The 15694-nt window shown below is 48.9% G+C and overlaps 1 protein-coding gene across 1 annotated transcript; it reads left to right on the top strand.

Annotated features, from left to right (window-relative positions):
• Positions 1–837: 837 nt before the first annotated feature.
• On the top strand, positions 838–15359 carry LOC103105273 (zinc finger protein 420-like). The gene is made up of 5 exons (XM_056821270.1): positions 838–964; positions 2705–2813; positions 3445–3575; positions 7925–8051; positions 10803–15359. Exons 3-5 carry the CDS (start codon positions 3543–3545, stop codon positions 13607–13609), a joined length of 2967 nt encoding a protein of 988 aa, XP_056677248.1. The 5' UTR covers positions 838–964; positions 2705–2813; positions 3445–3542; the 3' UTR covers positions 13610–15359.
• The last annotated feature ends 335 nt before the right edge of the window (positions 15360–15694 follow it).

Genomic DNA, 15694 nt, shown 5'->3' with positions numbered 1-15694 from the left:
CCACGTGACCCCCGGACTGAGACAGGAGCTGCTGGAAGGTCTCCTCGCCCTATGCAGCCCCCAAAGGGACTCTGTATTACACCAAGGCGGGCCTCCTCCCCCCCTACTCCAGAAAGTCCTCCGTGGCTCCCTATTACCTCCTCGATCAAAGACAAAATGCCGCATGGCACCCAAAGCCCTTCAGGACTAGCCCGCTCCTTCCTTCCCAGTTTCCTTCGCGGTCTTTCCTCCCTGACAACTATGCTTAGACTGGCACTGAGCCAGCTCTCTGAGGTCCCAGAGCAAGTTGAAGGGTGGGCGGAGCGAGAGGGGCGTGGTTAGCGCGGGGAGGAGGGCAAGAGGGGCGTGGCCAGAGAAGGCGGCACTAACGCCGGGCTTTCTCCTCCTCCAGCCTGAGGCTCTCTTCTAGCCTCCTACTGACCCCTAGGAGGACTCAGGCTCCTCCTGGCTCTGCAGGTTGTTCGGGGCCGGGCCACGCCCACATTTCTTTTCTACAAGCGTGGGGGGAGGAGAAGAGGATCTCTCGGGTTCCCCCCGCACTGTCTTAGGCCCAAGAGGAGCTGGCAACTCGGGACACCTGGGGCCGGGTACCCTTTCCGTTTTTTGGGAAAGCCAGGAGACTGGAGGGCCCTAAACCGAACGCAGTGGCGGCTCTCAGACTCACTGAGAGGGGCGGGGCGGAATGAAGGGGAGGGCTGGGGGGCGGGGAGGGAGGCGGGGTTCACGCTTGAGGCTCCGAAAAAAGGATCTGGAGGAGGGGACACGCAGATGGGAGAGCCAGGCCGAAGGGGCGGAGCGGGGCGGGGCGGAGCAATGTAGCTTCTGAACAGGCCGCGCAGAGGCCTCCGGGAACCCGGAAGTAAAGCTCGCCGCCAGCCTCACTCCTCCCCCCTCCCTGAGCTTTTTCCCGCCTCTACTTCTTAGCCAGCCCTGGATCTCCCTCCGCCCGGCGCCTCCAGCCTTGGTAATTCTGAAGTGATGGCGGGGGACAGCAGCAAAGGGGGCCGGAGAGAGGTGGGAGGCAGAGAGCAGGACTGAGTTCGAATCCTCCCGTTTACTAGTCCCTCAGGGGCAGACCCCTCCCCAGGTGACTCCTGGACCCCCCCAAAGCCGGGAGCCCCGCCCCTCTCCCACGTCCTGGGACCCAGCATCTCCGCGGAGTACAGTTTATCCGGGGCTGCCCCGGTGTTAGACTGGGGTCAAGTGTGGCCTTCGATTCATTCTTTGGGATCTTCTTTCCAGCTAAAATGCCTGGTGGGTGGGGCGCAGTACCAGAGGTACTTTTACTTCTCCCAGCAATGGAGGCAGAGGAAAGTCACGTGAGGAGCTGACTGGAGGCTGGCAGGAAGGGGAAGAGAACCCAGGAGGCCCTGCAGGCAGGGATGGGGCTGAAGGAGGAGGAGGGCCTTCCCCACCGGGAGGTCTGCCCCCTGCCCAAGGGAGCCCCGAGGAGAATGCCGGGCACGGGGAGGGCCTGGGTCCCAGTCTAGCCTCAGACCCTTCCTGTACTATTAGCCGCTGCCCTTTTGTCTCTGAACCCCATGCAAGGGTTTCCTGGCTGGAGGCTGGCTGGGCCCCCTGGCCACCTGGAGGGACCCCATGCCCATCCGCCAGCCCAAGGGGGCTTCCTGTAGTCCCTCCCCCTCCCCCAGAGCAGGGCTTTGCCTTTGGGCAAGTTTCTAGTCACATCGGGACCTCCTAAGTCTCTTGGCCACTTCCAGGCCTTCTTCCTTCTCCCCCTTCCCCTTTTCCCATCCTCCTCCTGCCCCCACCCACACTGACCCCTGTTCACCTGCCTGATTCTCCTGAGATGATTCAACCCCCAGATGGCCCCTCCTTGTGGGCCTCACATTCCCTCCCCTCCCCTCCCCTGCCCCCTGCTCTCCCCCAGGAGTTCTCTGCTGCCCCCACCTTCCCCATAATGTATCCAGGCAGTCTGAGGGGAGGGAAGGAGGCTCTCCATGCAGGAAGAGGGGTATTCTATCCTGCCCAGCCTGGTGGGGGTGGCCCAGGGGGAAGCCCAACCCTGGGAGGGGTCTAGGGGCAGAGAGGGGACTTTCCAGGGGCCAGGGATGCCTGACCCAGGAGTCCTGACCCCCACCCAGCTCCTACTTAGAGCTTCCTCTGGGCTGCCCTCAGAGGGGTCTCTGAGTGGATCCCTGAGCTCTGCCTCCCCCGCCCAGGAGCCAAAGCCCTTTCTTGGCCCCCTTCTTTGGCCCTTGGCTGCTCCATGGCAGGCTTTGGGCTCTCCAGCTCCTTCCCGTCAGGGATTCCCAGCCTCAATTGTCAGAGGGTCCCCGGCGCCCCCCCCCCCCAGCCTCTAGGGAGACCCCGGCACACCTTGCTCCTGGTCAGGGTGCAGAGTCCCCCCCCAACAACCTTCCTTCACCCCCCCTGCCTGGCCCCAGGGTGGATGGGCTGAGCCAGACCCCAGCTGGAGGGAGATCAGGGTAGCTTTCTTGTGAAGTCCATCTGAGAGCCATTGGCCAGGGAGGGAGTCCAAAGGCAGAGAGGAAGATGGGCTTGTCTACACTGGGGGAAAGAGGGCTGGGATGGGAATCAGTTAAACATTCCCTGGACCAAGGGAAGTGCTTTGGCTGGAGCTCTATTCAGGGCCCAGAAAGTGGACTGAAGAGGGGAGGGGGCAGGAGCATGAGTGGAGAGATGTAAAAAGGAATTCTTTATTCCTTTTTTAATTTAACAGGGACCTGGAGGTCCTCCAACATTAGAGATGTGAAGGGATGCGCCAGCTCACAGTTATGTGAAGGAGAAACCATGGACAGGAAGGAGGAAGCATAGAGACAGGAAGTGAGGTAGGAAAAGGATATAAAGGGGAGCCAGCATCAGTTGGTGGGTTTTTCAGTTGCTGACAGTTAGGTCTGGCAGTTGGGGGGAAGTTTACTGCTGTGTTGGGCTGGTGTATGGTGGTTGGTTGCTGGAATATAACATAGGACTTGAGCTTAGTGAGAGAACTTTTGGGTTTGGGGGTTTTGGTTTGGGCTGTTGTTTGGTTCTTTTTCTTTCTTGAACTTTTTGGAATGTGGCTGCTCTTTGACAGACCTAACTGGGGTTGGGTTAAACACTGATTGTGTTGGTTTTGATTGGTCTGGATTTGGTTAGAACTCTGTGGGATGGTTGTTATTAGCGGTAGTTATAGGTAGATATAGGCAGTTTAGGTAGTAAATGGAGGTAGTTATAGGATCACTTGTATAGACTTTAGACAATTTTCTTTCTCTGCCTCTTTCTTATGTTTCTCTCCTTTGCTATAATCGTTTTACTGTATTCTTTGACTATCTCTAACTAAATTGTTCCTTGTAAACCCTGCTAGAAGTTTTCTTTCCTCTGGCTTTGAGGGCTGACATTAAGTTACTCCTCTACTATATTCTCATTAAACATTAAATGATTCAACGCTTCTCCCTTATTTTGTCCAAACTCCTCATTTAGGCCTTACAGAGACGAGGCTAGACAAGCTGGAAGAGCTTCTCCAGAAGGACACGCTGAGGCTGTTTTGCTGCCTGCACGGGAAGCCTGGGGTACCCGGGATGGTCTTGGAGAGGGACAGACTCCCAGCCCAGGTAAGTGCATTCCGGCCCCAGATGGGAGCCCCCTCAGGCAGGGAGGCCCTTCCCTGTCTCTGACACAAGATTGCTGGGAATCTGCTGGCTCCTTCCTGCTGGGCCATTTGTATCCCCACGTCCCAAACAGGAAGAACAGCCCTTCCTGGCCCTCTTCTTGCCTTTGGGAGTGATTCCTGGGCCCTTGGACAGCTCAGATCCCAAGAGTTCCCCCCAGGCGCTGGCTCCCATATTGGATTTCTCCCTTGGCACAAGTAAAAGGCAAGGACAATCATTGACTCCTTCTTCTTCCTTGTATAGGGTTCCTATCTTTGCTCTCTGCTTGTCTGGCTGCACTCACACCCTCTTCCTCTGCTTCTTTTCACCTGTTCCCTCTTGAGTCTGGCGTGGAGGAGAACCTGAGGGTTTCCCTTGGTCTCTGCCATCCTCAAGGAAGACTTTGTTCCCTTGTGCTGCTCATTGGCTTCTGTCTGGAATCTTCCCGGGTCTCCCAGTCCTCCAAGTGCCACAGTGGACACCCCCACCCCCACTCAGGACTAGTAGACTGCAGGCACCAAGTCTCTGGCCTCAGTGTGAGTCCTCATCTCCCTTCACCCACATGAAAACACTCATCAGTGCAAGCCCCTTCTACATCAAGGCAGGACCTCCATCCTTTCTCCATCTTCTCAGGCTTTGCCTTCTCCTCTGTACCTCCTCCCCTATATGCTCCTCTGTTTCTGAGATGATAGACCACCTCCTCAGTCCTCCTTTCAGTCCTGTCTGCAGCCTTTCATGCTTTGGGCCCATCTCTCCTCCCCATTATTCTCTTTCTCGGGGTTTTTAGGACAGGGTTCTCTCTGTCCTGGATTAGCTCCTCCATCTCTGTCCTGTGATTCTCTGTCCTCTCTGCTGACTCCTCCTCTAGATCTTGTAAAACTAGGCTTAGGGTGAGGGAGTTGCTCCAGCCCTGTCTTTAGCCCTCTACTCTTCTCCTTCTGGGCTTCTACACTTGGCGATATCATCAGCTACCAGGGATGCAAGCACCACCTCTCTGCTGATGAGTCTCAGATCTCCATTTTCTGCTCCAATCTCTGTGCTGATCTCCAGTCTTTTATCTCTAATCTCCTTACAGGGATTTCACACCAGGTGAACAGGAGACATCATGAGCTCAGTGTGTCCCAAGTACATTGTTCTCTCTCATCTAGACAGAACCCCCACCTTCTCTGGAGCTGTATCCTCCTAGTCCCTCTGGTTCAAAACCAAGGAGTCTTCTTGCCTCTTCACTGTCCCTTACCAACATATCCAATATGGCACCAGGCCCTGTCAGTTTCACCTTTGCAGCATTTCTCCAATGTGCCCCCTTCTGTGCTGTGTCACTGGTGGAGGCCCACATCACCTCCCTCCTGGACTATTAAGACACCCTGCTGCTGATTCTGTGTTCCCCAAGGGTCTTCCCCCCGCCCCCCCCAGGCCTCCTCCATTCTCCCACCAGAGTGATTTCCCTACAGCTCAGTTATGATTGTGTCACTCCCCTCCTCCATAACCCCCAGTGGCTCCGTGTTCCCTCCAGGGTCAAAAAGAAAGCATTCTGTTTGGTGTTCAAAGCCCCCTTTCCCATCTTCTCATTCATTAGTCCCCAGTCTGTATTCTTGGACCTAGGATGCCTGGCCTCCTGTATTCCCTCAGCTGGAGACTTTAAAAAGAAATCCTTTACTTTCTGCCTTAGAGTTGATGGTGAGCATCTCTTGTGAGGCAGCAGATGGCTAAGAGGTAGGCAGTTGGGGGCTACTGCCTTACCGGAGGTCACATAGGTAGGAAGGGTCAGAAGTCATATTTGAACCCAGGACCTTCTCTCTCTAGTTCTAGTTCAGTATTCCAGGCACCTAACTGCCCTAGAATGGAAAATATTAGGGGGGGGGGGGGGCGGGTTAACTCTTACCTGCCATCTTGGGATCAGTTCTAAGATAAATATGACTGATGAGGGTCAGGCAGTCAGAGTTAGTGACTTACCCAGGATCACATAGCTAGGAAGTGACTGATATCACATTTGAACCCAGGTCTTCCTGACTCCAGATCTGGCACTCTATCCACCATGTGATCGGGCTGTGTCTACTTCCAGGCATTTTCCATGGCTTTACATTATGTCTGGAATATTTTCCCTCCACATTTCATATCACTGATCCCTTTAAACTTCCTCTAAGTCCCAGCTAAAGACTAGAAACTTTCTGCAGGAAACCTTCCCTGGTCCCTCTCGGTCAGAGTGCCTTCATTCTTTCCATTCTTCCCCATTTCTCCTAGGCAGAGCTTGCTGGGTGTCCCTGTGTCTGTGTATTGTCTCCCCCTGCACTGAGAGCTCCTGGAGGACAAGGACTGACCTTTGCCTCTTGGGGAATCCCCAGAAGGGCAGAACAAGAGCTGAATGTAGAAGGGATGGAAATGACAGTTTCCAGTCCTTGAGGTGCCTCCTTGTGTCCCCTTCTTCTCTGTATCTACCTCCTCTTCTCTCCTGTGGTTCTGTAGTCCAACACAAGCAGCATCCTCCTGGAGCTGAAGGGAGGCCCCAGGAATCTTCCCAGGATCCCCTCTGTCTTTGCCTTCACCTTTAGCCCCCCTGAGTTTCCTCCTTCCTCCCTTTCTCCTTGTCTGTAGTTCTTACAAGAAGCCTCTTTCTGGTCTCTCTGCTGTTCAGCTGCTGCTGCTGTTGTCTTCATTCACTCCTCCTGCATTTCTGCTGCTCGGGGTGTTCAAGAAGCAAATGATCTCTTCCCTTCTGGGTCTCTTCCTAAAATCTCGGCAGATTCCTCTTCACTAGGGAACATGTGGTATTCTGTCCAGCATTGTGAAGCTCACATTTACAGGTGTTGGGAGTGAAATTTAACCAGAGAGTAAACTGAGGCAGCTCTCCCAAGAAGATAAGCAGGGAAGTGCTACCTGTCAATAATAGAGATCAGGGGCTCCCCTCTGTTAATGCTCCCTAAGCAGAAGGCTAGATCTCTTTGATAGGTTTGGGGGAGCAAAGTACAAAGAACAGACATGGCAAGTGATGTCTGTCGTAGAATGGTCATAGAGCTGGGAGGATCAGGGACATGTGACTGACCGGAATAATCGGTAATAAGGGCCAGAAGCGCCCCAGCCCTCTTTCTGTCCTCAGACTAAGCAGAGATTCTGGTGTGAGTCCAGTGCAAGGTCAGGATTCTGATTTTGGGTAGGAAACCAGCCCTGTCTGAGATGGGTCGGGGGTGTGGAAAGTCTAACCTGACTCCCTGGGGCTCGACTGAACCTTCCAAGGCCAGCGAATGCCTTGAAATGAGGCCAGAACAGTGATGAGGTGCCCAAGAGCTGGATTCTGCACTTCCCCCATTACAGGCTGGCTGAGTGTGGAGCTGAGCCAGGAGGCAGAGAAGCAGGACTCAGGGAGTTACCAGAGAAAAGCAGTTACCGGTGAACAGGATCAATAAGTCAATGATCTGAGATCAGCTCAGCCTTCTCCAAGGATGGGTCACCCAGACTGCATCCTGAGTCCCCGAGCTCTGTGGAGCACCTTCTCTCCTTTGTCGTGCCTTCCACAGAGTTATAAGTAAAGAAGGATCTGTGGGCTCATTACCAGATTGGAGAGCATTTATTGGGGGAGAGAGAGACAGAGAGAAGGACGGAGGGAGCCAGAGGGAGAGGGAGAGAGACATGAAGGGAGGAAGAGAGAAAGGGAGAGACAAGAAAGAGATTGGGGGGGAGGAGAGGGAGAGAGAGAGAGACAGGGAGAGACAGACAGACAGTGAGGGAGAGACAGAGACAGAGAGGGAGAGAGAGCGAGCTCAGCCTTTCTAGCTCTCCTCCATTCTGCTTGCTCAGGCTGGGCTTGCCAGAGATCAAGTGATCAGGGAAGCTCTAAGACAAACCCCCAGCCCAAAGAAGCAGTCAGTTCTAGGGAAGTAGAAAAGCCCCCTCTCCTCCCCTCTCCTGCCTTTTGCCTTTCCCCCACTCGCCCCCTCCGTGGCTCTGACAGGTTGGTGACTCACACCGATGCTGGCTATCCTGGGACACAACAACAGGGCCACAGACACGTGACTGACTCCTACATCCCACCCTGGCTCCCTGGGATCCAGGCTGCCCTGGAGGTCCCCTAGAGGTTTCCCTTCACACACTACAAACTCCTCAGCTTCCCTCCAGAGCCTCTTAGAGATGCTCTTCTCAAGCCTCCTTTGGGCTCTTACAGACTCAGCTTCTAGTGCTGTCTCTGACACTGACAAAGGGCGGGACCTTTGGGCCCTTCCCTCCTCTGTGGGTCAGTTTCCTCCTGTGACTGACCAGAGGTGGGCTCTTCCTTGTGATGTGAGTTTCAGCCCTCTGTGCTCTCTCTTGGACTCCTCTAGGAGGTGGTGACATTCCAGGATGTGGCTGTGGATTTCACTTGGGAGGAGTGGCGCCTCTTGTCTCCTCCCCAGAAGGAGCTGTACAGGGAGGTAATGCTGGAGAATGCCCGGAACCTGCTCTCTGTGGGTAAGGAGCCCTCTCCCTCCTGCCCAAGTCTGCCAACCAAGGGAATGTCGCCCTGAGCAGCAGGCAGGTGTGGAAGGAGTTTTCAGGCATGAGGAAAGGACGAGGACTGGTATTGCGAGTCCCTGAGCCAGGGCCCTCCTGCTGCCTGGTTCTCATGTAAAAGGATTTTGCATGCTGTAATTGGACTTTGGGGGCTCCCTTTGGTGCTCCTGTAGTCCAAGGTCAAATGCGTGTTAGAGAGTCTCAGATGTAGAAGTAATCTCAGCGTTGAATCCCTCTCATCCCTCCCTGGCCCAGAATTTGTCTCCCAAACCCCTCTGGGAAAGCTCTTCTGGAGGATTTTCCTCCCACCTTCTTCCCCTCTAGGGTGGATCTACTATTGGGGATCTTTTTCTCTTTAACCAGCAGAAACTTGTAGCTCTCAGCTCCTCGGTGTCCCCAGGAGACAAGATTTGTCCTTAGTCTTCCTTCTGATTGCCCTAAGCCTCCAGCAGAGCCAGTAAGGAAGGCAGGCAAAGGACAAAGCATTTATAATGACATGCTCTTAGCCTGGGATTTTATCTAGGGTTTTCTCTGTAATTTTCTGGCACTTCTTCCTCACTTTCATGTTCCTAATTCAGTGCCACAATTAGCCCCATTTTCCAGATGAGAAAATACATTCAATAAAGTGGCTTGTTCTGAAGCACCCACATAGGAGGTACTTGTGGTGAAATGTAAACTGAGGCCCTCCTGCCTCTGATTCCCAGCTCCTTAGCCCTCTCCTTCTGGCTGCCTCTCATTTCCTGGTAATGGAAAACTATCGACTGATTCCAGGCTTCTCTGAATTAAATCCCCTAAAATCTATCATTCTGGTTCTAGATTGGTTCCCTAAATGTCTTCCCCATTCCTCTCCTTTCCCTAAATGCTGGGGAGACTGTCCTCCAGCAGTCCTTGTAAGCCTCCTATAGGCCTTGCTTGCCCTTCTCTGTGATTGTCAAGATGAATGGACTGACTGAGAGACAGCATTGAATCCAAAGAGGATTGTTGAGTTCTCCAGGAGAGGAGGCAGAGACTCCCCAAGAGAAGAGTCCAGGAGGCTCAGAGAGGTGTCAAGGAGGGAGGAGCAGGCAGGGTGTTGGGAGGAGAGCTGATCCCTTGAGGTCCCTGTGTCTGGGGCTTCATACTGAGGCAGAACACTGATGATTGGAGCCATTTTGGGACATCAGGAGTTTCTTCCAGAATGGACTCAAACAGGGTGGGAAGGGGGGCTACTGCTCATTCCAGGTCCCCCAAGACGGTACCAGGTACATTCTACTCTGGGCTCCTGCATTACAAACCTTGAGAGATAAGGGCAGACTCCTGTAGGAACCCCAAGGATAGAGTCTCAGAGTGGAGTCACTGGCTAGATTTAGGAGAAGGAGGACCCGACTTGGAATTCTTGGGCAAGTCACTGAACCCCCTGTACCTCAGTTTCTCTCTGTAAGATGATGCTATTGGACTCCATTTCCTATCACTTCCCTTCAGTATTTTGGGATTGCAGCTGCAGGGAAACCAATCACAGGAGGGAAGGCTCTGAAGGGAAGGAGCACTAGAGAAGTCTAGTTACACTCTGAGATGATCCAGGGATAAAGAATTGTTGGGGAATGGAAATCTATTTAGTTCAACAGGGAAATCAGGAACTAGAGGAGTGAAGAGATTGATAGTTAAAGGAGAAAAGTAATCTAAGGAGGAAATAATCCAAATTCTAAAGATAAAAACAAACACCATTTACATATGGGCCCTATTATGTGTCATACACTTTATCAATATTATCTCATTAGATCCTCATAGGAACCCCAGGAGTCACTTAATATTATTACGTTCATGTTATAGTTGCGGAGCCTGAGACCAGCAGAGCTCCTGTGACTTGCCCAGTCTTAAAAGTCCTGGCAAGTTTCTGAGGTATGATGAGAGTCCACCACCACCCATATTGGGATTCTTAAGAAGAATATCATGAAAGTGCCAGCATCTGTATAAGGTGGGAAAGAAAAAGAGAATTGTAGGAGCTTTCTTGCCTGTTTCTTCATAAATGGATCAAGGACTCAACTTACTCTATGAGACATAATTTTATACATGGAAAATGCCATGTTTTTGTAGTAGGGAACAGAACAAAATCTTTTGTGCATTGAATGAATGCTAAAAAGTGTGCTGAATTTCTTCTTCTGATCTCAGATACTGGGGGAAAAAAATAAGGTCGAAAGCAATCACAAAGGGAATTCCATCATGCTTACAGAGAAGCTAGATGATGAAATGGAAATATTTGGTCTACATGCACCCAGTGGTTTCTGCCTAGGTTGAGAGGATTGAATGTATAGACAATGAAAATGAAAGCAAAAAGATTGAAAGGGAATGGTCTAGTAGCATGGATAGAGCATGTCTAGCCACAGGATTTGGTCTCAGCTGCCAGGATTTTGGGTCAAGTCATTCATCCAACCTTTCCTGAGTCACGGTCCAAGTTAGGAATGTAATAAAGCTAGCTTGTCCCGAATCCCAGATTTCTTATGAAGAGCCTGTGAGATCACATGAGATCCTCCTTATTATTTAAATTGTTCTTTAGCTTTGCGACCATGGTATTTTGAAAGGAGGGATTGTGACCATTTTAGTTGGAAGCTTTCTTACCTGAGGAAATAAGATATAAAGCAGGTTATTTTCTGACAGTGCAGGAAAGGAGATAAGAGTTAAATATGTGTATATGTTGCTCTATATGTATTTTTTACTGTTTGTTTCTTTTAGAAAGAGAGATCAGACCTGAAATGAAGCTGACTGCAATAGATTTGAGCCTCTCTGTGGAAGAAATGAACCTACAAAGATTCATGGGTGATTGTCCCGATAACTTTGCTTTTAGGGAATTCTGTGTTGCACCTCAAAATTCATCTGATATTGAACATCAAGGAATTCACCCTGGGGGAAAATCTAGTGAAGATAATCAGTGCGGAAAGACTTTTATGCAAAGGGCCATTTGTGTGGGACATCAGAGAATGCACTCTCTTAAGAAACCTTATGAATGCAAGCAATGTGGAAAGACATTCACCTGTTACTCAGATCTAGCTAGACATCAGAGAATCCACACTGGAGAGAAACCTTATAAATGCAACCAGTGTGGAAAGTCATTCAGTCAGAGGTCCAGTGTTGTTGTACATCAGAAAATCCACTCTGGGGAGAAACCTTATGAATGCAAGCAATGTGGAAAAACATTTCGTTGGAACTCCTATCTTGCTAAACATCAGAGAATCCACACTGGAGAGAAACCTTATGAATGCAATCAATGTGGAAAAACATTTCATTGGAAGTCCAGTCTTGTTAAACATCAGCTAATCCACACTGGAGAGAAACCTTATGAATGCAAAAAATGTGGGAAAACATTTAATCAGAGTTCCCGTCTTGCTATACATCAGAGAATCCACACTGGGGAGAAACCTTATGAATGCAACCAATGTGGAAAGAGATTCTCAGAGAACTCCAGTCTTGGTGTACATCAAAGAATCCACACTGGGGAGAAACCGTATGATTGCATTCAATGTGGGAAGCGTTTCAGACTGAGCTCACATCTTGCTGTACATCAGAGAATCCACTCTGGGGAGAAACCTTATGAATGCAACCAATGTGGAAAGACATTCAATCGGAGCTCCAGTCTTGCTGTACATCAGAAAATCCACTCTGGGGAGAAACCTTATGAATGCAACCAATGTGGAAAGACATTCAGTCGGAGCTCCAGTCTTGCTGAACATCAGAGAATCCATACTGGTGAGAAACCTTATGAATGCAACCAATGTGGAAAGACATTCAGTCAGAGCTCCCATCTTGCTAGACATCAGAGAATCCACTCTGGGGAGAAACCTTATAAATGCAACCAATGTGGAAAGACATTCAGTCTAAGCTCCAGTCTTGCTGAACATCAGAGAAAACACTCTGGGGAGAAACCTTATGAATGCAAGCTATGTGGAAAGGCATTTAGTATGAGCTCCCATCTTGTTGAACATCATAGAATGCATACTGGGGAGAAACCTTATGATTGCAAGAAATGTGGAAAGACATTTAGTCTGTGCTCCCATCTTGCTAGACATCAGAGAATCCAAACTGATGAGAAACCTTATGAATGCAACCAATGTGGAAAAACATTCAGTCGGAGCTCCAGTCTTGCTGTACATCAGAGAATCCACACTGGGGGGAGACCTTATGATTGTAAGAAATGTGGAAAGATATTCAGTCTGCACTCCCATCTTGCTATACATCAGAGAATCCACACTGGGGAGAAACATTATGAATGCAACCAATGTGGAAAGACATTCAGTCGAAGCTCCAATCTTGCTGAACATCAGAGAATCCACTCTGGCGAGAAGCCTTATGAATGCAACCAATGTGGAAAGACATTCACTCGGAGCTCCAATCTTACTGTACATCAGAGACTCCACACTGGGGAGACACCTTATGAATGCAACCAATGTGGAAAGACATTCAGTATGAGCTCCAGTCTTGCCGGACATCAGAGAATCCACTCTGGCGAGAAGCCTTATGAATGCAACCAATGTGGAAAGACATTCAGTATGAGCTCCAATCTTACTGTACATCAGAGAATCCACTCTGGCGAGAAACCTTATGAATGCAACCAATGTGGAAAAGCATTCAGTTGGAACTCCAGTCTTGCTGTACATCAGAGAATCCACACTGGAGAGAAACCTTTTGAATGCAACCAATGTGGAAAGGCATTCAGTCAGAGGACAAATCTTGCTGAACATCAGAGAATCCACACTGGGGAGAAACCTTATGAATGCAACCAATGTGGAAAGACATTCAGTCGGAACTCCCATCTTGCTGTACATCAGAGAATCCACACTGGGGAGAAACATTATGAATGCATCCAATGTGGAAAAGCATTCAGTCAGAGGACAAATCTTGCTGAACATCAGAGAATCCATACTTGGGAGAAACCTTATGAATGCAACCAATGTGGAAAGACATTTAGTAAGAGCTCCTATCTTGCTGAACATCAGAGAATCCACACTGGGGAGAAACCTTATGAATGCAACCAATGTGGAAAGACATTCAGTCGGAACTCCCATCTTGCTGTACATCAGAGAATCCACACTGGGGAGAAACCTTATAACTGCAACCAATGTGAAAAGACATTCAGTCAGAGCACCTATCTTGCTAAACATCAGAGAATCCACACTGGGGAGAAACCTTATGAATGCAACCAATGTGGAAAGGCATTCAGTCAGAGGACAAATCTTGCTGAACATCAGAGAATCCACACTGGGGAGAAACCTTATGAATGCAACCAATGTGGAAAGATATTCAGTCTGAGCTCCTATCTTGCTAGACATCAGAGAATCCACACTGGTGAGAAACCTTATGAATGCAACCAATGTGGAAAGACATTCAGTCAGAGCTCCTATCTTGCTGTACATCAGAGAATCCACTCTGGCGAGAAACCTTATGAATGCAACCAATGTGGAAAGGCATTCGGTCAGAGCTCCTATCTTGCTGTACATCAGAGAATCCACAGTCGGGAGAAAACTTATGAATGCAAGAAATGTTGAAAGACATTAAGGCAAAGCTCATACCTTGCTCTACATCAGAGAATCCACACCAGGGAGAAACTTTAATAATAGAAGATATGTGGAAACATGTTCACATGCAGCTCCAGTCTTACTATTGTGTGAAGGAAATTTACCCAACACCCCGCCCCGTCTCTGGGGTAGTATATACCTTGTGTGAGCCTGAACTTGATGCCAGTGAGGATTATGTGATGGAATCCATTGAGTGAGGATAGAATGGCAACAAGAAAAAGGCAGCAATAGAGTTGAGATATCAGGAGATGACAACAAGCTGATATCCCATGCAGTGCCCCCTGGACTGGCCCCTGGCCACACTGGCAAAAATGATAGCCATGGTTGGCTCCTGGGATGAGATTTGTAAGTTAGTGGTGTAAAAATGGAGATTTTGATCCCTAGACTTCAATCCCCAGAAGTCCTTGGTGTTTCCCTAAATTCCCTATTATCTCACCTCAGTCTCCACCTGGGTGAGATCACAATGAATATTTAATTGCCATTCTGCCTCCCTCTCACTGGGCCATTGCAATAATGGGTTAAGTAAGCTAAGTGCAAGCACTCTGAATTGGCTAATTAGCCCTACCAAGTGGTTTCTTATTTTGTGTTTTCTTTATTCCTTGATTTCTAATAATCCTTAATAAATCTCACAAAATACAATATTTTAATAGAGATATTTTAATTTTTTTAAAGATAGCCTAGATAATTTTTTAAGCCACGTTTCTCCAAGGCTTTTCAGCAAAGCCTCTTGATGTACTCTCACCTGCTGCCTGTTTGCCTGCTTCTGCACTTGCCTCATTCATCCTCTTTGGACCTGCTTGACCCAGAGTGCTCTCCTCGTCCCAACCTGCTTCTGCCCTGCCCCAACTGATCTCCAGCCTCTCAACTAGATCGCCCCAGCCAGCCTCAGGACACAGACTTCTAGTAGCTGCCCCTTGTGTCTTCGGAATCAAAAACCATCCGGTTAAACTGGGGATGTCTTTTCCTTAGGCTATAATTAGCCTCCACATGGCAGGGAACCACATGGTGGTGGAATGAGGAGAAGGTAGCGACTTTTCAAAACGGGAAGTATGGAGTATTCTATGAGAGAGCAGTGCATCACCTATTACAAACAGCCTCTAGTTTTACGATGTTTTTTGTTTTGTTTTGTTTTTTTGAGTGCACTGATCCTTTCATTAATCTCACCTGAAATTCAGGAAAGGAATTCATCTCTCTGCAACTCTTTGCCATTTGGGCCTGCCTAATTTGAGATTCCAAAAACCCACCCTCACTATAGGAGGGCAGCTGGGTGGCTCAGTGGATTGAGAGCCAGGCCTAGAGATGGGAGGTCCTGGGGTAAAATCTGACCTTTGACACTTCCTAGCTGTGTGACTCTTGGCAAGTCACTTGACCCCCATTGCCTACCCCTTACCAATCTTCTGACTTGTAACAAATCCCATAGTTCTGATAAATAGTATCTCAAGGGTTAAAAACAACAACAAAAACCCTAGGAACCTTAATGAGACTGGAGATTATATTTTAAGGCATTTCAGACTCCAAAGTTTTTTTAAAAATCTCTATTTTATTGCATTTTACTGATTGTTTTGGTTTTAAGTTCATATATTAACTATTCAATACTATTCTGTTACACTGAATCATTTTAATGTACTGGTTTTTAACTACTGTTATATTCTTTTGCTTTTCACCTATAACTACACTGAACAAATATTGAATAAGCCCATATAAAAACAACTTTTTTCTACTTTTGACTTTGTAAATTGTTTCATAGAGGATGGATGGACTTCTTTGCAATTGTATAACACCTTTGAAAAATTTAATGAGCTAAAGGTCTCAAATTGATTATAAGGGTACTTTAGATGTGATTTTTCGATTTTTTTCAACTCCGCTCATTTTTTCTGCCTCTAAGAGGAGGTAAGGTCCATTTCAGTAACTGAGGTGAAATACAATTTTAATCCCCACCTCCCACCTTCATAAAAAATGTGAATGAATGGGACATCACAGTCTAATACCAAAGGAGCTGGGAAGTTAATCCCATGGAATGGTACCCATGGATGACTCCCAAAAAAGGAGCATCTC

Source organism: Monodelphis domestica, chromosome 3, assembly GCF_027887165.1.
Source record: "Monodelphis domestica isolate mMonDom1 chromosome 3, mMonDom1.pri, whole genome shotgun sequence".
Taxonomy (NCBI): Eukaryota; Metazoa; Chordata; class Mammalia; order Didelphimorphia; family Didelphidae; genus Monodelphis; species Monodelphis domestica.
This window is presented reverse-complemented; position numbering and strand designations above follow the sequence as displayed.